Below are 22,835 nucleotides of genomic sequence, written 5' to 3' on the forward strand. Positions count from 1 at the left end.
CAACTTACATCGTATAAATAACCGGATAAACATTAATGAATAACCGACAGAATTTTCCGTACGTAAAACATAAAGACCATAATCATTTCTTGTTACATTTATCATATCCAAGGTTATGATACTACTATGATTATTCGATAATGATGATGATGATAATTTTGAATGCCATTCCAATGGAATTGGTTTTAAATAATCAACAATATTTTCCCATTTTAAATTATTCAATAATATATCCGGTTGAATAGAAATAAGAATACGATCTAAAATAGTATTATCATTCATTTTTTCAATACGATCCATACGTATTGAATCGATTGATGGATTTGAATATAATAGAATTTTTAGCTGAAAATTTTCCCATTCATTTAGCTCGATTGTTTCGGATATTTTTAAAAATTTTGGTTTATCTAATTGAATATTTAAAAAATAAACGAAAACGAAAACGAATAGGATGGGATTAATGATAAAATAAATCAAATTTTTTTTGAAACAGGGTTTATGGAAATTAATCTATAGATGCATAAAAAATTTACTATTACTTACAATGAACATTTAATATTCTATCCAAACGTATGGCTTTTGTTGTTGTTGTTGTTGTTCGTTAAGTACCATTTATAATTTTACAAAGATAAATTATGATGTGTGTTTGTAATTCATTTTCAATATGGTATTCATAACAATTATTATTATTATTATTATTATGGCCATTTGATGTTGAAATAGTCGAAGAAGAGTATATTATAATCATCATCATAATCATAATAATAAAAAATTCAACAACCAAGTGACAAGATTTGATATTTTTTTTAGGTTCGTCCATGTTAAATATTGAATCACCATATCCATATTCAACGATAAATTAAAGATGCAAAAAAGCATAGGGAAATAGAGAGAGAAAAAAGACATTAATTTCTACAGCATCAAGGATTTAAGAAGTTTTTTGTTTGTCAAAAGAAATATTTCATTTTTTTTTAACGGGATACAAAAAAAAACTGGAATTTTGGAACTGGTAAAATGTGAAAATAAATATTTATGATAAAGATAATCTGCCTGAATTCATTATGTTGATTAATAATCGTCAGAAAAAAAAACAAGTGAGAAAGGAAAAGAAATTTCTTTTAATCTCTCACCAACATCAACAACATTCTTACCATGATTTGTTATCATTGGATTATTAGCAATACATGACAATTGTGTTTGATCATCATCGGCTTTCACTTGAAACATGTAGATAATTTTATTCGATAATGCTAACAATGTTGTTGTTGTTGAATTTCGATTATTATGGTTAGGTTGAAATAGATTCGAATGTTCATTTTGTTGTTGTTTTTGTTGTTGACGACAATTTGTTCGGAAAAAAATCCCATGATTTTTATCATTTTGTCGATGTTTCAATAATGATGATGTTGATGTATCAATTTCATTATCATAATCATTATTATACAAATAATTAATAGGAAACATTTCTTGATAAGAAATAGTTTTTACGTGAATATCATTATTATTATTAATATTATGGACATCTTGTTGATCATCACCGTCATCATTATTATTATCATCATCCGTCATCATTATTCTATTACCATTATGATTATTTGTTGTTAACAATGTTAATGTTGAACATGGATTACTTGGACTTGATGTACATTCAATCTTAATCTAATATTTTTTGTTGTTATGATCAAACAAACAACAAAAAAAAAAAAATAAAGAAAGAAAAAAAAAAGAAAATAAGACCAACCGAGAAAACATAAGACATGAATCAAAAAAAAAAATTGATTATAGGGTATATCTAGAAGATTATTATTGGTATTCAATGTAAATTACGGTGACAACATTTTTTTTTTGTTGTTCAAAACAAGAATTTGAAGAAAAATATTTTCTTTATACTGCATCACTATACACTATGTCAGTGATTTATATCATCAATCGATCAAATCGATTGGATCGATCGATCGATCGGTGTATATATGTAATCAATCGTTATATGTAATATTTTTTCATCTCTCCATTATTTATCATACACCATGTATTTAACACAAACAAAAAATAATGATTTAGAATATTCTGGTCATGTTCATCCAAATATATTCTATTGATTTGATTTTTGTCAATTATGATTATGATGATTATTATTATGAATATTATATGAAAAAAAGATGCAAAAATAAATTGAACAATCAAATCATCATCAATAAATGTTTAAATGATTGATTTATTTATCAAGAAAATAATAATAATAATAATAATATTTGATTAGCAAAGAAAGAAAAAAAATATATATTTCTGTTAAATCGAAAGAATATTCTTTTTCCATAATTACATCCATACACATGGCTATTTCTACTTATTTTTGTTTGTTTGTTACATTCTTTTTCTTTTCTTCTTTTCTTTTCCTACGAAAATAGTAAATGATTAATCTTAATGATAAAACTTCTTCTTTTTTCCATGGAAAACAAAAATTCTTCTACAAATTCCATTATTATTTTGTCAAAATATATAATACATTCAAATCTATCCGACAATCGATATATGATTTTTGATAATTTGCAGACAAAAATTTTTCCCTATAGAAGAAAAAAAAACATATCCCAGATCATAGATATCTTTGAACAATGAAAGGGTATGACAATTTCGATCATCATCAGCTTTGTTGATCAGATCATTATGATGATTTAATCCAGTATCCAATGGAAAATGGAAAAAAATTGTCATCGTAATCAATGATAAACCAGAAAAAAAAAATAATAATCATATCTCGACAATATTTATTTCGAATGTTTTCTTTCTTCTTTCTGAATTTTGTTCCAAAACTAGATAGATAGATGGATACATTGTGTATAAATGGAATTAATTCTCTCTCTCTCTTGCTCTCTCCTAAGTAACAAATAAGTCGCTTACTTTTTTCCTCTCTTTTCCTATTCCTCATTCTCGTCGTCGTTCGGTATATTTTGTTTTTCAAATTAAATATTTTTTTCTGGCTTTAGTGTAATAGGAATGAGGCAAAAAAAACAAAAACAAACTTACTGTATCATTTTCCTTAATGAACTTTGGAAACGTGATGTTTAGCTGATCCGATGGAACTAATCACAATGAATGAATGAATGAATGAATGATGTTGATGTTGTTGAGTTCCAATTCATTCGAGCAGTCCAGTCCAGTCCAGTTTCAATTCGGTTTGTTTGTTTTTGGTTTTGGTTTTTTTTGAGGTTCATCATTTTTGTTGTTGTTGTTGTTGTCATTCATTTTTGAATTTACACACGCATACAATATTAATTAAATGATGATGACAATGATGAATGCGGGAAAAAAATCAAATAAAATTTTTGATTAGAAATTTTAAAAATTAAAAAAAAATTTTAATTCAAAAATGAAAAATCGCTAATAGATGTCATTGAAAGCATTCGCGTAACGTCATCTATGAATTTGTATCGAATTGTAAAAAAATTCGATTTTTTTTTTTACTCATTCTCGGAAACGTAGTTGGAGTTGTATATAAACATATCACAACAACGCACAACTTCCCATTTTATTTTGCGTTTTGTTTTTTGCTTTTTCGAAGATTCGAACTTTTTTTGTTTTCGAACTATTAATTCAACTTTATTTCATTTCGAATATTCGATTTTCATTTGAATGTGTGTGTGAGCGAGCGAAAAACGCTTTTCGATTTCCAAAAAAAAAACATTTAAAATCAGAATCGATCTTGTAAATTTTGTAAAAATTATCGATCGATAAAAAATGAGTTCTCGAGGACGATCTCGTGCACGTTCTGGTTTTCGTGGTATGGCCAGTTCATTTGGTTCATCACATCAACAACAACGCGAACAATCAGAAATTGAACAACCAAAACAAGAAGAAGAAATTCGATCACAAATTTCTGAATTATCAATTCAAGGTATTTTAAATGTTTTTTTTTCTTTTTGAATTGATTTTCCAAATTTAATTATCCCTAGAACGAAGTGGTCAAACAACACATGAACTTCGAACAACAAGACGTCCTTCAGTTAGTTCTCGAGAACAAAAAGATGAATATCAATCCAGTAGCCGACGTGATGATGAAAGTCGTAGTTCACGCGGTGAAGAACGTGACCCAAGTAGCTATGGTGAACGAAGTGCCGGACGCGGTAGCGGATTCGGTGACCGTGGAGGAGATCGTGAAAGAAGTGAATACGGTGAACGAAGTGCTGGACGTGGTAGCGGATTCGGTGACCGTGGTGGAGATCGTGAAAGAAGTGGATATGGTGAACAAAGTGCCAGACGCGGAAGCGACGAAGGTGATCGTGAAAGAAGTGGATACGGTGAACGAAGTGCCGGTCGTGGTAGCGGATTCGGGGACCGTAGTGGAGATCGTGGAAGAAGTGGATATGGTGACCGCGGAGGAGACCATGAAAGAAGTGGATTTGGTGAACGAAGTGCCGGACGTGGAAACAGTGATCGTGGTAGCGGCCGTGGCGGTTTAAGTGGTGGCCCTGGTGGTGATCGCATGGCACCAAAAAGTTTTTCATCATATCCGGAAACACAGGAATATCCCATTGTAATGCCTAACGAAGTCGAACGCGGCGTCAAAGGTCGTAAGATTGAATTATTGGCAAATTACATGCGGGTTAATGTTCAACCTACTATCGTCTATCAATATAATATTGATTTCAATTTCAAAGACGAAGATGAACGAGCCGAAATCAATGCGGATAATGAACGAAAACAAAAATATTTCTCTCGTAACGCCTTACAATTGGTCACTAAATTTGTCTTATTGAATGCCGAGAATTTTGATTTCGATCGATATGTCTATGATAATGGTAAAAATATTTACACTACCGAAGAAATTGATGTGAGAGGATTGATTAAAAGTTTCGATGCTGATATTGGTGGCAAAACAAAAAAATTTGTAGCCAAACTTGCCAACGTACAGAAAATCGATTTGTCAGGTATTGTTGAATTTTATGCAGGCCGTACATCGGATGTACCACGAGTGGCCATAAATTTTCTTGAAATATTGATACAAAATATATCATTGGAAAAGTTTCATCAACATCGCCGTAATCTGTTCGATATAAAATCTGGTGTTTTTCGTGGCCCAAAAAGTTGGATAAAATTTGTACAAGGTTTTAGTAGTGCTGTACATATAACCGAAATGGGACCATCATTGAATTTACATTTGAAAACATCATGTATGATTTCATTGGAAGCCGAAACATTGTTACAAGCTGTTGCAATGATAGCCGATGGTCGTGATCCACAACATCTTAATCCAAGTGAAATCGAAAGTGTTAGTAAAATTATTCGTGGATTAGAAGTTTATACTACTCATGGTGGTCATAAAGCAAAATATGTAATAAAATCACTTTCACAGTGTCGACCACATGAACAAACATTTATGATGAAAAAGAATGGCAGTGATGAAGAAACACCCGTTTCCGTTCATGAATATTTTGTAATGAAATATAATATCATCTCAAAAAAATATCCTCTCGTTAAAATGGCTGGCAAACGTGAACTGACCATACCATTAGAATTGTGTTATATGTTTGAGAAACAATTCTTGAACAATTCAAAAATGGATTCCATAGTTCAAAACGAATTATTACGTGTTGCAACTCACAAACCAGTTGTTTATTTCAATCATTTATCACGATTGTCACATGAAATTGCCGATATTAATCAAGAAAAAATGAATCATTTTGGCGCAGAATTATTGCCAAAACCTGTACGATTTATGGGTCGTGTTTTGGATTCACCACGTATACGTGGTGGTGGTCGTAATGATCGTTTTGCATCTGTTCGTCCAACAAAATGGGCATTCTTTAGTTTTGATGAAAAATTCAATAATCGTGACGTTGATAATATGGTATCGGAATTGAAACAAACAGGTCGTCGTTTTGGAATGGATCTATCGAATTGTATGGAAAAACAAGTTGTACCGATAGATAATCGAAATCTTGATGTAGTGAAAAATGTATTTGCAAACATTCTAACAAATTTACCCGATATCAACTTATTGTTTATAGCATTGCCACCAAGTAAGTTTGATTGAATTCTGATTATATAGATTTTATTATTGACATTTTCTTCATATTCAAGTTCCATTTCTTTACAATGCTGTTAAACATTTTGGTGATCAAAAATTCGGTATTGTCACACAATGTATGTTGGTGTCCAAAGCTAAACGACGTAATCGTGGTTATACTGAAAATATTTTATTGAAAGTTAATGGAAAAATTTGTGGCAAAAATAGCTACATTGAAAATGAAGATCTTCAATCATTATCGATTGATCATAAAAAAACTATGGCCATCGGTGTTGATGTTAATCATCCTGGTGATTGTGAAAAAGTACAAAGTTCAATTTCTTGTGCTATTGGTAGTTATGATCATGAATTTACTTGTTATTCGGCAAGTGTGCGTGTTCAAAAACTTGAAAAAGAAGAAATGATATCCACACTTGATGAAATGATGAATGAATTGCTTGATGAATACGAAAAACGCAACAAATATTTACCGGAAAATTTTATCGTTTTTCGTGATGGTGTTTCAGAAGGACAATTTAAATATGCTGAAAATGAAATCAATCAAATTCGTACAGCTATTCGACGACGAACAAAAGTGGGCAAAATGGTTTACATTGTCACACAGAAAGGACATCAAACTCGTTTTGCATTAACACAGCCAAGTGGTCCTCCGGATCGTCCATTGCATAATGTTCCATCAGGAACTGTTGTTGATCATACGATCATTGATCCAACTTATTGTATGTTCTTTATCAACTCACATTTCTCACCATTGGTAAGCGTTCATTTCGAATATCAATCGATTTATATTATTTGAAATGTCTATTTCCTTTTTACATTATTAACAAATAATAGGGAACATCACGTCCATTGAAATACGTTGTTTTGCATAACGATTATGAACGACGACAAATGAGCATGGATGATTTGCAAAAAATTTGTTTCTATCTATGCCATAATTGTACTCGTTATCGTGGTGGACCGATTGCAATGCCAATTCCGGTTCGTTATGCTGATCTTTGTGCATATCGTTCGAAAATGCATCTTGAAGCACAACATGCAAGCAAACATATTCCGGCTGAAAATCAAGAAGAGTTTGAACGTCATGTTATTTCACAATTGAACAAATTGGTCAAATTGAATGATAAAATTAAAAATTCACTTTTCTATTGTTAAAAACATAATAATCCACACTATCTATCATTATAATAATCCGCACTATCTATCATAATATTATGTTATAACTATAGATTATCCTCTTATCTTTTCATTTATCAATAAATACTAAGTTGTTTTTTGTTAATCTTAAAAAATTTGATCATTTTATTATCCAATGTAAGTGATTTTGTAGCAGAAAGTTGATGCGTGTTGGATGAGATTGCCAATCATAATTAATTGATTGTGTCATTGTGTTTAGTTGAAATTTTTTCGAAACAAAAAAAAATTTTTCAATTGTTTTTCATCATTATTTTTTGATTGGTGAAAATTGATTTTTTTTTATCCATCCATCCATTTACAAGATTGACAAAATTGGTTCAATCAAAAAAAAAAAAAAAAATGTTTAAAATCCGAATTTTCGTTTCCATTCTTTTCAATCGGACAATCTTTATATTTGTTTTGAACACACTTGACCAAATAAAAGAATTCTTTTTTTTCTTTTGACCGAAAAAAATTTACTCACACATTCTTATTATCGAGTCTACAACAACAACGAAAAACAGACTTGAAAAAAATGAATTTTCTTCTCTCTTTTTTGCCATAAATACAGATGTTTATGATATAATAATAATAATAATGATTTTGATAAATTGATCATGATGATGAATTGAATCAATTTCTTATTATTTTCCAAAAAAAAAGAAAAAAAAGAAAATTCAATTAATCAATTTTGTTTTTCTGGTTGGCTTTCAAAAAATAAGATGATAAAGTTGTTGTTGTTGTTGAGATTGAATTTTAGCTATAGGTTGAATTTTGTTTTGTTGTTAGTTTTCGATTCTATTTTCTTTTTTTTCCCGACGATGATTATGATGTTTGGTTGGTTGGTTGGTTGGTTGAATGGTTGATCGTTTGGTCTGTTGGTGATTCCGGTTTCTTTTCTTTCAATTTTTTTTCTCTTAAGAAACCGACATCAACATCAACAACAAATCGATGATCGATAGAGAGAGAGAGAGAGAGAGAGAGAGAATCAAAGAATCTTGAGTAGAAAAAAAAATCAAAGAATGTAAAGAATGATGAAAAAAAAATTCAAGAATCGAAAAGAAAATTTTCTTTATGATCGGAAACTTTTTTTTCCATCATCAGTGTAATGACATTCGCACACAAGCATCCTCTCTCTCTCTCTCTCTCTCTCTCTCTCTCTTTCAAACAAAATATTCTCTCCCACACTTTATTTTTTCTGGTTACATAACATAATCAAATCATCATCAACATCGGTGGATCGAATAAAAGTCATTTCTTGAAGAAAAAAAAATAGAAAAAAAAAGTAAGTAAGTATATTACAAACACAAACATACACACACACACGAACATATCAAAGTTAAATTTACTTGTTGTCGTTGTTGTTGTTGTTCTTAATAATAACCGAAAGTCAATTTATCTTTCCGGTAATTCATCTTGTTGTTGTCGTCATCATCATCGTTATGATGATGATGATGATGATGGAAAAGTCAGTCAGAAAAACAACAACAACAACCAATTCGACCAATGGCCAGATCATGATAGTTTTTTTTTGCTGTTTGTTTGTTTGGAACAATTGGCGCAATGAACAGAACAAAACAAAAAAAAATCTTCAAGTTTCATTGGTTCCTATAGAACCTTTATAGTTTTGTTTTTCGAGCATCATTCAAGCAAAGATGCATGAAAATCATGTTTGTCAAATGATGTGAGTGTGTTTGTTTCTTAATTCTTGCTTCTGACAATCAACAATAATGTCAACAACAACAACAACAACAATTCTTTTCGATTCTTAAAATGAAATTAGAATTTCCTTTTTTTTCTTTTCTCTTTCTTCAATTTCAAAATTTCATTGATCCATCTTGTCTTCTTGTATTGTTTCATAAATGAATTAAGTTCATGAATTAAGAAACTAGGAAAAAGAATTGGATGTTTTCTGTTTTGTTTTCTGTTTTTTTTTTTTCATTTTCTGCCCCATTTAATATCATCATCATCATCATCATCGACATGTAATGAGTAAATAGCGTGTATTTTCCAATGTGAAGAAGAAAAGACGAGAGAATCCAAGTGTGTGTCTGTGATCTTTGAAGCGATAACCACCGAAGAACCGAAAAAATGAAAAACATTTTTCTTAAATGATTGAAATGAAAATATTTTCATTTTTTGGTTCATCACAAAGATTGATGATGATGATGATGATGATGATTATGAGTTGATGATGGCCAAATTACAAAGACAAATATATATTGAGTTTTTTGGTTGTTGTTGTTGTTTCTTCATTGAACCAAAGAATTCGATGATTTTTTTGACTTTTTTCTAGTTTCGGTTGTAGTTGTTGTGGTCAACCAAACACACATAGAATAGAGTGATGTATTTGGAACATTCAACGAAACAGAAAAGTCAATTAAATTTGTTTGTTTTTTTGAAAAAAAATTTGACAGATTTTTTTTCATCATTTCAACAGCAACAACAAGAAAAAATAGGTCAAAAATAGACATTTGCCGAATCGAAAATATCAAGATTGATTTCTGATTTTGCGAATATATTTTTTTCTGTTATCGCTACGCAACGATCTAAGATTGGAAGTTTTTTATTCATTTCCTGATCCTTATCATCATGGTTCATTGGATGTGAACAGAATTTTACTTTGATCAAAATCGATTATTATCGACTAATATCGACGAAGAAAGCGGCGACAAAAAGTAAAATTTCTAATATTTTTCGAAATGCCTTGAAGCTATTAGATGTAACCCGATGAAAAAAAGAATTGAAAGAATTTTTATGGGCAAAAAGGAAAAAAACAATAACCGAAAAAAATTGGACGGAAAATTTTCCGGGAAGAAATTGAAGAAAAAAATACAATTCAAAATCTATTTTTATTATTTTACCGGGAAATTTGTCGTTTCTGAAATGTAAACGTGTCTATTTATTTTGTTTGAAAATATTTTTTTTATAAGGTTTTTGTTTTTTTTTCAAAGTTTGATTCTTTGGAAAATTCATTCTATTTGTAATTATAATGACAAAATTTGTTTTTTGTTTCAATTTATTATTATCAATTTTTTTCCTCCATAATATTTCTACGGAATCTTGTTCTTCTCTACTGTCGCCAAAAATCAATCAGACAAAATGTAACAACAGTAACAGTGATGGAAAACAATTGAAACATTTATTTCCTTTGTTTTTCCAGAACAAAAACGAAAAAAAATGTTTTGAAGAAAGTTATGAAAACAACCGAATGAAAGAACCGGGAAAATTATAGAATAGAAAGAATGTGTGAAACATAACGGATTCGGGATTCTCATCGAGATTCTAGTGAGGAATTTCGTTTTTACAGAATGTTTTGACCAAACAAAATGACAAAAAAAAAGTAAAAAACGTGATGTAATCATGTCATTTTGTTAAAAAAAAATTCTCACCCATACACACGATAAAACAAGAGAAACACAAGTATAAATGGGTGGTAATGAATTGATTGGACAAGATTAGGATTTTATGTGTTTTTTCCCAGGGATTCTGGTTATAATTTTAAATTTATTTTGGTTGTTTTTATAAATATAATCCAGCAAAGCCAATAATAATAATAATCGATCAGTTAAATCATTCAATGTAATTTAGTATCATTTGATAAAAAAAACGCAGAAACATAATGTCATAAAATATTGTCATAAACGAATGAAACATTCAATGTTACAACAATTAGGCCAAGTGAATTATTGGATAATAATAATAATAAAAATGTTATTGAATTTGAAATTTTATAAAGATTTTTATAATCTTTTCGAAAAAAATGGAAAAAGGAAATTACAAATGTCGAAGAGAAACACACACACACACACACACACAGATAGAGGAAATTACATACTTGATTTTTAAAATTGTTAAATTTGAAAACAAAAATAAAACAAGAACCGGAATTGGAAAAACTTTTGTTTTCAGTGGGGGTTGTGGAGAAATAAAATTAATTTTTAGTTTGTTTTCAAAGGGGGGTGAGTGGACGGATGGATTGGAAAAAACAAACTTTTAATAATAATAATAATTTTATTAAATTAACACACTGCCAACAAGATGGCATTTGTGTTTACTTGAAAAAAAAAGAAAAGAGAGAAAAAAATTATAATTTCATATTAATATACTGTTTACAAATATAATTGAAAAGAACAAACTTTTAATGAAATACCAAAGTTTTTAATCATCTAATTGTACATCATTGATACAGGAATTTGGCAGAAGAATTTATGTTTTTTCTTGTTTGAAAAACATAAAATAGAAAAAAAATTGTTGACATTCATTTACGAGAAAAGCCAGAAGAAAATAAATTCTGTCTTTTTTATTATTTTCAAAGAAAAAATTTCCGGAAATTTTCTCTTACGAAATACACCATAAATGCTACAGGGAATCTGTAAACTTTTGGTTGTAAGGTCAAATGAGTAACACACGTTTCCGGAATGATTTTTATTTCCATTTCTGAATGAAAAAACTATAGGAAAACTAATTGACTTTGAAAAAAAACAAAACAAAAACAAAAAATGCAATTAAATTCTCATTCTTTTAACTGATTCTTGTTGTTGTTTTTCTATCATTATCATTATCATTTTTATTTGAATGTTGTAAACAATCTAGATTTTAGATTACTATTGCATTATTTTTCTATCTATCTATTGTTTAATACAATGTTACACGATTGACTGGTTGCGTATTTAATGAATGGAAATAGAGAAAAAACAAAAAACAAAATCATGTTTCTCATCACAGAAAGAAAAATTTAAAACATTCATGAAAATGGATATATTGAAAAACCGAACAAGAGAAAAAAAAAATTCAATGAAAATCACTTTTGCAAAACCCTTTTCTCCCCATCAACCGAAAAGCAAAACAAGAAGAAGAAAAAAAGATAAATACCAGTGCACATATAGAAACAGCCAAAAAAAAAAAAAAATACAAAGAATAAATGAATGGAAAAGAAAAAAAGAAAAAACAGAATCAGAATTCAAAGCCAGAATCAAATTGGCAATTGGAGCGCATTTTTTTCTATCTTTTGGTGATTCCCTATTCACTATTATTATCATTATCATTACCATTATCATCATAGAATCGTATAAATATAAATATAAAAAAAAATCCATGAACGAAAATTAGATGGATAGATAGAAAGATTGGATAGATGTGAATCTCATATGATTATATGTATCAGATAGATAGATAGATAGTTAGTTAGATAGTTAGATAGTAAACAAGAAGAAATTCTTTAGATATTGAACAGGAAAAAAAGACATTTTTTCCCAAAAAAACAAGAAAAACAAGAAAATAAATATATAAATATATGAAATGAAAAAAACTTACATATTACATGAAGCGTAAAGAAAACTTCCAATGGTTTTTTTAACAACAACGTAGGATGTATAACGTGACAACGAAATATTTGACCATGATCATTGGCAGTTGGACGTAATACTAATTCACTACTAATACCAGTACCGGTTGTTGTTGATAAAGCGGATATCTTTTTTTTATTATAAATATTTTGTTTCGGGAAATGATGGAAAAGCAAATAAGCAAACGAAAGAAAATTGGATAAGCCATAGAAATTAGTAAAACAGGAATGTAAAAAAAAATAAATTTATTTTTTTCCCCACACAAAACAAAATAAGCTTTGAGTTAAGAATAGTAACAAAAACAAAAACAAAAAACATAGAAAGAATATTCTGGGCCATTCAAGGAAAACAACAAAGTTGTTTTTTTCTGGTTAGCTAACATAGATCATTTGTCAATTTGTTTTCAATTTTTCTTCTTTTTTTTCTTGGTAAACGGGGAATTTTTCTTTTCTTTTTCAGGTTTGAAATTGAATTTCGTAATAAATTTTCCCATGTGTATTTTCTGGATTTTATTTTCTATATGTGTTGGTGGTTCGGGTTCGGTATCCAATTTTGTAATAAATAAATCATATCATATACCTCACGATCATTTTGATTAAGCCAGATTAGATTAGCACGTGGATTACCACCATAACAAACACATTTACATTTGAAAATTTCACCAACAAAAACGGTTGCACGATTATTTTCAACACCAAGTAAGATAGGCATTTCGGGTGGATCTTCAAAATTTTGAGAGATGTTATTTTTTGTTATAAAATAATGATTCATTTCATTGACTTACAAATCACATTAATCTGGTGTGTTGTGGATAATGTTTCAAATTTTCCATTCGTTGAATAGGCTATGGATTTTGTTTTTTTTCGGTCCAGAAATAAAAAAATCGAATGATAAAATTACATCCCAGATGATGATGATGATGATGACATGGTAGTGTTGTTTCGGATCGATAGATCAATTTTTGAATTTTTTCAACAACAAAAAAAAATGCAGAAACAAAAGTGGGAAAAAAAGTTGTTCAAAAATGTAATTTAAATTTAAATCGATCATCATCATCATCATCATGATTCAATGATACTTACCAATACAGGCAATATTTCGAATATTAGGCTCTTTATTTTTTATCACAAATGTTAAATTTGATCGTAATGTCCAGCTTTGTTGATCATGTTTGATTATTTGAACAAAATTATTATTATTACCATCATCATCATTGTTGATCATTGATGATGATGATGATCGTTGATTATTACGATATTGTTGTCGTTGTTGTTGTTGATGATGATTATGATTATTATTATCATTAAATTCAACATCTTTACCATCGATAAGCCAACGAATTTTTGATTCATTCGGTTGATGTGATGCAGGATGTGCATTACATTCCAATGTAATTGGTACTCCTATGTATTTTTTTTTGTTATTTCAATGATCGATGATTTAGGCCCGTTTTTACAATAGTTCGGATCATTTTTCAGACAACAAAAAGAAGATTGATCCAATCAACCAGAAACATGTAATCAATTTGAATAATCCGATAATAAATATTTTTTGACATAAAAAAAATAGAAAAACGTTAAGTTTCTTCAAATTTAACAGCAAAAAAGGGGTTGAAATAGCATGCAACATGACAAACCTTGTGAATCATTATCATCCGATAATAATACCTCGGTTGGACCATCGATATGAATTTTTGTTGGAAATACTATTGATGTGTGGGTGAAACATTGTTTGAAAAAAATTATTTTTTCTTTCTCTTTTTTTTTGAAAAATAAAACTTACAAAAAACATTCAATGTAATCGTTTCCTGTAATGGTATAGTTGTTAAACTATTCATCACTTGACATGTATATTGTGCTTGATTATCATTATGATCAACAATAATTGTTAATGTATTGTATACTTCATGACGACCATTTTGTTGTATAATTGTTGATTGACGATCAATTTCAACACCATTACGATACCAAATGATTGTCGGTGGTGGATAACCATTAATTGAAGTGCACTTTAATGTTAATTTTTCCTGATAATTTATAATATCACCATTTTTATAGCCATCTATCACAGGTGGGGATGGTTGTCGATAAATATTTATCATTGCCATTGCACGTAATGGTTTTGAAAGGCCTGGATGTTCAGCTTGGCAACGATATTCTTCATCAATTTTTGGATACAGAATTAGATTCGATTCAATCGAATACATTGTATGACGATTTGATAATAAAGTTTTTGTTACAGTTGTTTTGGCCGCTTCTAATCATTTTTTAAGCAACAAATTAAGAAAATTTTAAATTAAAAAACAAACAAAATAAAATAAAAAGTTTGAAAACTTACCCGGTAATAATTCAATATTTTTACGATACCATTTTAATCTTGGTGGTGGTTTTGCATATGGTACTGTACAAACGATTATTATCTTTTCACCTTCATATGCATCAATCATAAACATTGATGATGATGATGATGATGATGATGGTGAAGGGTTATTTTGATTATTGGACGTAATATTTAATGATGATGATGGACGAAATGCTGATGTTGAATCATGATTTGGATTGTCAAATGAACGTGTAGAATTTATATATATCACTTTTGGTGGTACTGTTTTTTCAATTTCAACAAATAAAAAAGAAAAGAAAGAAAAAGAATCAAGATTAATGAAAAGTTATTTATGATTCGAAAAAGAATTGAGCGGAAAATATAATTTCCAAAACGTTCGAAATACATTCGATACAATCGATATTTGGAACAACAAACATACAAACAAACAACCAACACATTTATAAATCATTATATAATTTTATAATTAAAAAAATTTGTTGCTATACCAAATGGTTATAATGGGAAAAAAAGTTTTATTTCCTTCTTGTTGTTGTTGTTGTTCTTTTTTTTTACACAACAACATATTGTTGTTTTGGGGTATACCCAAAACAACAACAACAACAACCGTTCGACTCATTTGATTTGATTTCATTCATTATTTTTTTTGTTTTTTTGTTTTTTGTTTTTTGTTTTCTTCATTTTATTTATTTATTTATTTGTTTCACTTCATTTTTCCCGTTTATTTTAGATGCTGAGAAAATGAAGAAGAAGAAGAAGAAAAATCGAATATTAGCCGAGGAAAAGTGAAAGCATCATATAAATTCTGGATTTATTCGTTGGATAAATTCAACTAAACTGAGTATAAGTGAAAGTACAAATTATTCTTTGAAATAATAAAAAATTACAACAACAACAAAAACAACAAGTAACATATGTTTTTTCGGCTTATTCTTTTTTAGATTCTGATTCTGTATTGCGGCATCGAACAAAGAATTTATTATTCTGTTTTTCAATCAAAAAAAAAAAACAAACTTTTTGACTAAAATAATAATAACAACAACAACAGTTGTCGATGATAATAATGGTTTGCTGTTTTCTGATTGAAATTTTGTTGTTGTTGTTTTACATCTTCATCGTTTCATCATCATCATCATCATCATTTGTTGTTGTAAATATTTCGATTTTTTTCGACTTTCTTTGGTTGTTGTTTCCAAAAAAAAAAACGAAAATTATTTATACGATTCTTTCATAGAATATATTTTTTTTCGCTTGAATTCCATACACAATTTTTGTTTCCGTTAAATCATAAAATTCAATGCAAGAAAAAAAAATTTGCAACTCATCAGCCACCAAAAAAAACAATGATGCAGTAAATGTTTCTTCTTCTTCTTGTCATCCCCCTCTTCTTTCATTCAATTCATTTACACAGTGGTGGGTAATATTCTTAATTTCAATTTCGACATTCGTTGCTCAAAACAAAACAAAACAAAAAAAAACGGAAATGAATAGATAAACAGCGAAAAAATCACTGAAGAAAAGAAGGAGAAAAACTAAGAATCCAAATAACAAAAATCACATCATCATTATAATCGATTCAAGATTTATGCTAATGCAATGTTGTTTTAATCACTTTTTTTTGGTTCTGTTTTGTTGAAGATCATTATTTTGAAATTCAAATCAAATCAGTAGCAGTAGTAGTATGATGTAGATCAGATCATCGAATAAATTAATGAAACAAACAAAAAAAACTTGGTTTCCTTGATATATTTGGGAGAATTGCTTCGAAAGATTTTGTTGAATCTTTTGGAATAAGTTTGAATGGCATGCGTAATTTTTATTATTATTATTATTCACAATTGTATAATAATAATGACAACATCATCATCATCATCATCAACAACAACAACAATGACGACAACAACAAATGTTATTTTGGTTTCAAAATGATTCTTTTTCTTTCTTGCTCGCTTGCTCTTTTTGTTTTTGTAATTATATTATTTTATGATGAAACATTTTTTTTTCGATTGTTTTTGTTGTTGTTGTTAATAAGAATTTTGCAAAAACAAATTCATTTTATATGTGTACAATTCTTGCAATTGTTTTCTTCGATGATGATGATGATGATGACATAAGATGACATAACCAAAAGAATAAGAAAATGATTCGAATAAATTCTTTTCGGAATACAATAAGCAAACGAGAGGGCAAAAAAAAAAAAAGATGAAACAAAATTCTTTTGCAAATGATAAATGGCCAAAGAAATTGTTTTAGGCTTTTTTTTGAATTCTTTTCAAACATCCATTTTCAGATGTCACAAGGATTTTTTTTTCTCTCTTTGATTCGGTATCATGTTCATCACAAAATCATTGTTTTGTTTTTGTTTTTCATTTTGGGCGTTGATTTCATTCGTTTCGAATGATTAACATTTTTTTTCTCTCTCTCTCTCATTGATTTTTGTGGTGATGGTCGTTGTTGTTGTGAAAATTGAATTTTGATCAAATTATGATTTGGATGATTATTTGATTGAAGAAAGCGAAAAAAGAATGGAAAACAAAAAAATTTCAATAAATTGACATAGACGAAAAATGAAAAATGAGAATTCGAATTCGAATTCTATTTCCACCCAAGATGGATGAAGATGGATGAAAATAAACGGGCGTAAATAAAACAACAACGGAAACTCAATTATATACCGAATATACAATTTCTTTTTCTAACTACTCATTCACACTGCAATAAACATCAACATCACACAACAAACCAAAGAGAGAATCTTTTTTTATTCTCTGGTCAAGAGAGAGAGAGAGAGAGAGAGAGAGAGAGAGAGAAGAAAGAAAAAAAGTCTATTTTTTCCGGTCCAAAGGATCTGATGCTACCACCATCACCACCACCACCACCATTTTGTGATGATAATGCAAAGATATTGAATGAACACACAACTGAACAGAACAAATAAACCCAAAAGAAATCGATGACGATGGGCAAAAAAATAAGGAACTTTGGTAGATTTTTTTTTGAAATAACAAAAAAAAAGAGATGACCCAGAAGAATGAAAACGAAACGATCAAATTGAGAATCGACGAAAAATGAAGAAAAAAAATCTCTTCAAAGCAAAGTGTGTGTGTGAAGTGAAGAAACAAAACAAAACAAAAAAACGATTCTTCAAAGAATTCTCGACAAAACAAAACAAAAAATTGAAAAATTGAAAAATTGAAATCAATTTTTTTTCACTATGTTGATGTGTTTATTGAGCATCATTATGTCATTTTTTTTTCATCATCACTATCTTTTTCAAACTATTTCGACTTGATCATTTCGAATAAAGTCAAAATAGTCAAACAAAAAAGTAAATATTGGACATTTGAATAAATATTATTTGATGATGATGATAAGAAGAAATATACCGCCGGATATAAATATCCCAGCAACAAAAAAATATATATATTTCGGGAATATTTCCGAGTAGAATGATCTGTTTTATTTATTTTTTTCTCACTTTCTCTCTTTTGATAGTGGAAAGAAAAAATGTCAAGATATTTTCTGTATACTCAATATTTGCAAGAGAAAAACAAATTTGTATTTATTTACACAACAATTAAAGTTGGTTGGTTTTTTTTGTTTGGTTTCGGTTCAATGTTTGAAAAAAAAAGAAGAAGAAGAAGAAATCTCCGACCAGCGGAAAAAAAGCAGCGGTGAGCAAATAAAGAAAATTTCCCGTAAACAAAGAAAAAAAAAAGTTCAGGAACTTTTTTAAAATATTTCAATCACGCCCAGAATATTTTTATCAACATTTGAAAAAAAAGAAATTCAAAGAATCAAACTTACTGATAAGATGTAGTTTGGCTGAAGCACGAATTGGTTGTTTATTCTGTTGTTGTTGTTGTTGTTGATGATGATCGGTCATCATCATCATTGTTGATGATGATAATGATGAGGCACTTGTCGTTTGACATTCAAATTCAGCTTCATCTTCTAATTGTACATTTTGTATATGTAGATTATATGTTCGTTGTGTTTGATTTACTAACATTATATAACGATCATGACCGGGTATTATTGCTTCATAACCTATGAAGTAAAGAAAAAAATACAAAAAAAATTTTGAAAAATTTGAAAAAAAACAAGAATAAAAAACAAGATCATTAAATTGATGATTATAGTGATCATCTACATTGAACAAAAAGTCGTGAATATTCTGTTAGTCTGATGTGTGTGTTTATGTAATGTGCATGTAGACCAAATGTATACGGAAACAAACTGAAAATTGCAAAAAATGTCCATTCATATTATTTTTGGTGGAATTTTGTTGAAATTTTGTAAAATACCTACCTTACTTTTTTTTCACTGAAAATACAATGAATGAATATTATTTTCGCTCTTTTCTCTCACTCAATACTGAAATATGATTATAATAATCATCGAAAACCCACACAGTAACAAACAAACAAACAAATAACTATCTTTCTATTCCGATCGATATGGTTGAATCGATCGATCGATTTTTTATTTTTGGATCTCTTTTCATTCAAATTTTCAAACAAACAAAAAAGAATGTTTTTTTTCATACAGAAATTTCTATTTGATTATGTTTTTTTTCTGTTGAAAAGAATTTGAAACTTTTTTGTTGAAATTTCATCATCCATTGTCCAATATCCAAATAATCTTTATTGAAATGAAAAAAATGAAATGGGAGAATTTCAAATGAAAAAAATGCATTTTGTTTGTGTGTGATAGAAAGAATAGTGTGGTGGTTTTTTGGAGAAATTTTCCGGAAATAAAAAACTGAAAAACCGCCTACGCATATAAACAAATTAATAGATATTATTATTTTCATTGTAACAACAAAACCAACGACAATAACATATTGTTATTGAATGAAAATAAATTTTTTAATAAAAAAAAAATTTCCAAGAATTTTTTTCTTGTGTAATGAAAAAAATGATCATCATCATCATCATCATCACAGGAATATTCTTTGGTATTTTGGTGAATTGCAAAAATCATTTTCTATGAATATTCTCTCTTTTTTGGTTGGCTTTTTTTTCTGGCTGGATATTCCGTAATTCCTTGGAGCATATCAACAATAATTTCTGAAATGAAACTGATGATGTCGGTGGTGGTTATAATAAATGAGAAACAAACAAACAAACTGAATCAACTAACTGAATCAACTGAACAAAAATGTTACAAAGTTTACTTTTAAAATTTTTCTTCATTAAGTAAATGCAAAAAAACGAAACAAAACGGAAAAAAGAAATAAAAATATCATTACATTATTTGGGTTAAATTCATCAAAGAAAAAGAAAAAGAAAAAATCCTTTTAATTTTTGTTTTTTTTTCGAAAAAAAAACTTTCTGAAAATTTTTATTCCGGGTAAATCTCCGGGAAAGTGTACGGTATGAATGTGTGTGTGTGTTTGTCTGATTGCAAAACTGAATAAAATTTTCATTTTTCATTTCAATTAAATCGCAAGAGAGATATATAAAAAAACTTGAGGTATTTCTACTCTCATTGGCTATTCTGAAACGAAAATCCAAAAGGAAAACCAGAGAAAAAAAATAAAAAGAAAAATCTTAATGCATTCGGTGTAAAAATTAATCCATAAATGATCCATGTGTGTCTGCGGTAAGTTTGAACGCCCGGTGAATTATAAACCTCAAAAAAATAATGTTTTCAGTTTTTTTTACGAAATCGCATACACACAGCATCCATAAATCATTTTAAGCTTCGAAAGAGATTAAAGTTTGTTTGTTTGTTTGTTTATTTGATTTTGGTTTCGGGTTTTCTGACTGATTTCGGTTTTTATATTCAATAGTTTTCATTTTGGTTTTGATGAAAATTATTATTATGGTTGGAACGATGAACCAAGAAAAGAATCGAAGAAAATGAATTTTCAAATAGAAAATGTTCAAGAATTTTTCAAAATGATAATTTGAATAATTTTTTTTTTTTTTTGGTTTTAACATTGTTTCATAGATGACGTGTTTCGTGAAAACTTTTTTTTTCTTCGAAAAAAAACTGCATGGGTAATTTGAATATATTTTCGGATAAGAATTGAGAAAAAAAAGCAAAGCAAAGTCACAGTGACTAAAAAGTGCATTTTTAATTTCTTTCCAAAGAGAGATAGAGAGAAATCCAAAAAAGAAACCCGAAGAAAATATATTCCAAAACATTAATTGAGAATAAGGCAACCGAGAGAAATTTTCCAAAAAGTAAAAAAGAATCAGTAGTGAAAAAAAATTCAAGCAAAAATACATAAATCATTGTCACCGAGAGAGAGAGAGAGAGAGAAATGGAATACCCGAAAAAAATGATGTTATTCAAATATGCGCCGCATCAAAAAAAAAAAAAAATTAAAATGGAGTGAGAGAGAGAGATGGAACAACAGGAAAAATGATTTTGCCGAAGAAAAAAAAATTCCGTATGCTAAAGGGAATAATGATAATGAAAAAAAATTTTGAAACTATGTTTACATTTGTAGGTCAAATATGGTAATAATAGTGGTAGTAGGGTTTTTTTTGGTGGTAGTGGTGGGCGTTTCGATTAGTTATAAAACATTTCGTTTCTTTTTTTTCTCTCTCATATGCATAATTGATTGATGATAATCATGATGATGATGACCGTAACATAAACATGAACTGTTTGTATTTAGTTTTTTTTTCTTTCCTTTCAGTAATAATATGATGATTCTGGATCACCAGAACCGGAATTTGCAAAAGTAGTAATAGCTAGGAGAGAGAGAGAAAAAAATTATTTATATATTCAAATCACATAATAATCGATGATAAGTATAAAAAAAACGATTCGAAAGAATCGCGTAAAACAGCGCAGATTCGAAAGAATCGTAAAACCAGAAAAAAAAACTAAAAGAGAAACAAAAGAAAGAGTAAGAGAGAAGATAATGTTTTCGAAACAACAACAACAACAAAAACAACGACATTGAAGAAGATCTTGACAACGACGACGACGACAAATTGGATTGTCGATTCCGTATGAAACAGCAGCAGCGACAGCAACAACCAAAAAAAAAGTCCAGTGATTAATGATGATAATGATGAAAAAGACGTACGTAAAAAACCAAAAAAACAAAACAAATGAAACAGAATCGGGTTTTGGGATTTATTTTTTTTTGCAGTCAGATATGAAATTCACGTGATCAAACGTGAGTTTTATTTCGTCTTTTCAATTATTCATGAATCAATTATTTCATTGACAGTGTTTTTACTATTAAATAAAGATACCTTTTTCACTTTTTTTTCTTTTTGTTTGAATTTTGATTTGAATAATTTGAATAAATTTGGAATTTTCTATGAAAACGATGATGATCATGAAACCCAGAAAATAGGGTAAAAAGATCTTGAACTTGACTTTAAAAGATGAATTAATTTGAATGATTTCCAAAGATCATTGCGGAAACTCGATTGAGAAAACGCGGTTTTTAAAAAATTGGTTATTCTGGTCATCCGGGAAAAAGCGAAAGATTCAAAACCGAAGCAAGCCGGAAAAAATTACCCTAAATGTATGATTAATAATGAGCTATTCGTAAAGTTTTTTCGGGTTTTTGTTTTCTGGTTTCTGGTTGATGAAATTCATTTTTTTTAATGTATCTCATTATTCATTATAATGATAATGACCATTATCATCAGAATAATAACCGAAACAAAAAAAATGACCACAATCATTATCATTATTAACATCATTATAATAATTATCATACTAATTAAATCAATGAACATTAGTTGTGGCGTTGGTAGGAGGGGATGAAGAAATATTTTAAGGAAAAAAATTCCCCGACAATGTTTTTCCCGGAAATGTTTCTCTCCAGAATTAAAAATTATACCAATTCAATTCAAAAAAATTATATAAAAAAACAATAATGAAACGGATATAGCCTGACATCATCAATGATAATTTCAAAATTTCCTACAAAAATGACCATTTTTTGTTGTTTGGAATTG

At 28.7% G+C, this 22,835-nt stretch overlaps 2 protein-coding genes across 4 annotated transcripts in view; one reads left to right on the plus strand and one right to left on the minus strand.

The window, feature by feature from the left end:
- LOC113789052 (uncharacterized) overlaps window positions 1-22,835 on the minus strand; it is a 43,522-nt gene that overhangs the window by 6,433 nt on the left and 14,254 nt on the right. The window contains exons 4-15 of one of the 3 annotated variants that reach the window (XM_075821090.1): window positions 18,703-18,945; window positions 14,890-15,156; window positions 14,335-14,808; window positions 14,189-14,257; window positions 13,635-13,955; window positions 13,337-13,396; window positions 13,132-13,274; window positions 12,521-12,680; window positions 3,028-3,083; window positions 1,152-1,659; window positions 544-576; window positions 9-407 (exon numbers count right to left, since the gene is read on the minus strand). In XM_075821090.1, the coding sequence (XP_075677205.1) occupies window positions 9-407; window positions 544-576; window positions 1,152-1,659; window positions 3,028-3,083; window positions 12,521-12,680; window positions 13,132-13,274; window positions 13,337-13,396; window positions 13,635-13,955; window positions 14,189-14,257; window positions 14,335-14,808; window positions 14,890-15,156; window positions 18,703-18,945 (2,733 nt within the window). Of the gene's footprint in view, window positions 1-8; window positions 408-543; window positions 577-1,151; window positions 1,660-3,027; window positions 3,084-12,520; window positions 12,681-13,131; window positions 13,275-13,336; window positions 13,397-13,634; window positions 13,956-14,188; window positions 14,258-14,334; window positions 14,809-14,889; window positions 15,157-15,316; window positions 15,508-18,702; window positions 18,946-22,835 lie in introns of those variants that run through there. The other 2 variants (XM_075821092.1, XM_075821091.1) reach the window with 2 other exon arrangements.
- LOC113788952 (protein argonaute-4-like) lies at window positions 3,502-7,310 on the plus strand. Its single transcript, XM_027338428.2, has 4 exons — window positions 3,502-3,895; window positions 3,954-6,020; window positions 6,082-6,782; window positions 6,863-7,310. Exons 1-4 carry the CDS (start codon window positions 3,739-3,741, stop codon window positions 7,181-7,183), a joined length of 3,246 nt encoding a protein of 1,081 aa, XP_027194229.2. The 5' UTR covers window positions 3,502-3,738; the 3' UTR covers window positions 7,184-7,310.

Source organism: Dermatophagoides pteronyssinus, unplaced genomic scaffold, assembly GCF_027571235.1.
Source record: "Dermatophagoides pteronyssinus isolate colony J.1.1.1.1 unplaced genomic scaffold, Derpt_VIB-CSIC_2022.12 sq0008, whole genome shotgun sequence".
Classification (NCBI taxonomy): domain Eukaryota; kingdom Metazoa; phylum Arthropoda; class Arachnida; order Sarcoptiformes; family Pyroglyphidae; genus Dermatophagoides; species Dermatophagoides pteronyssinus.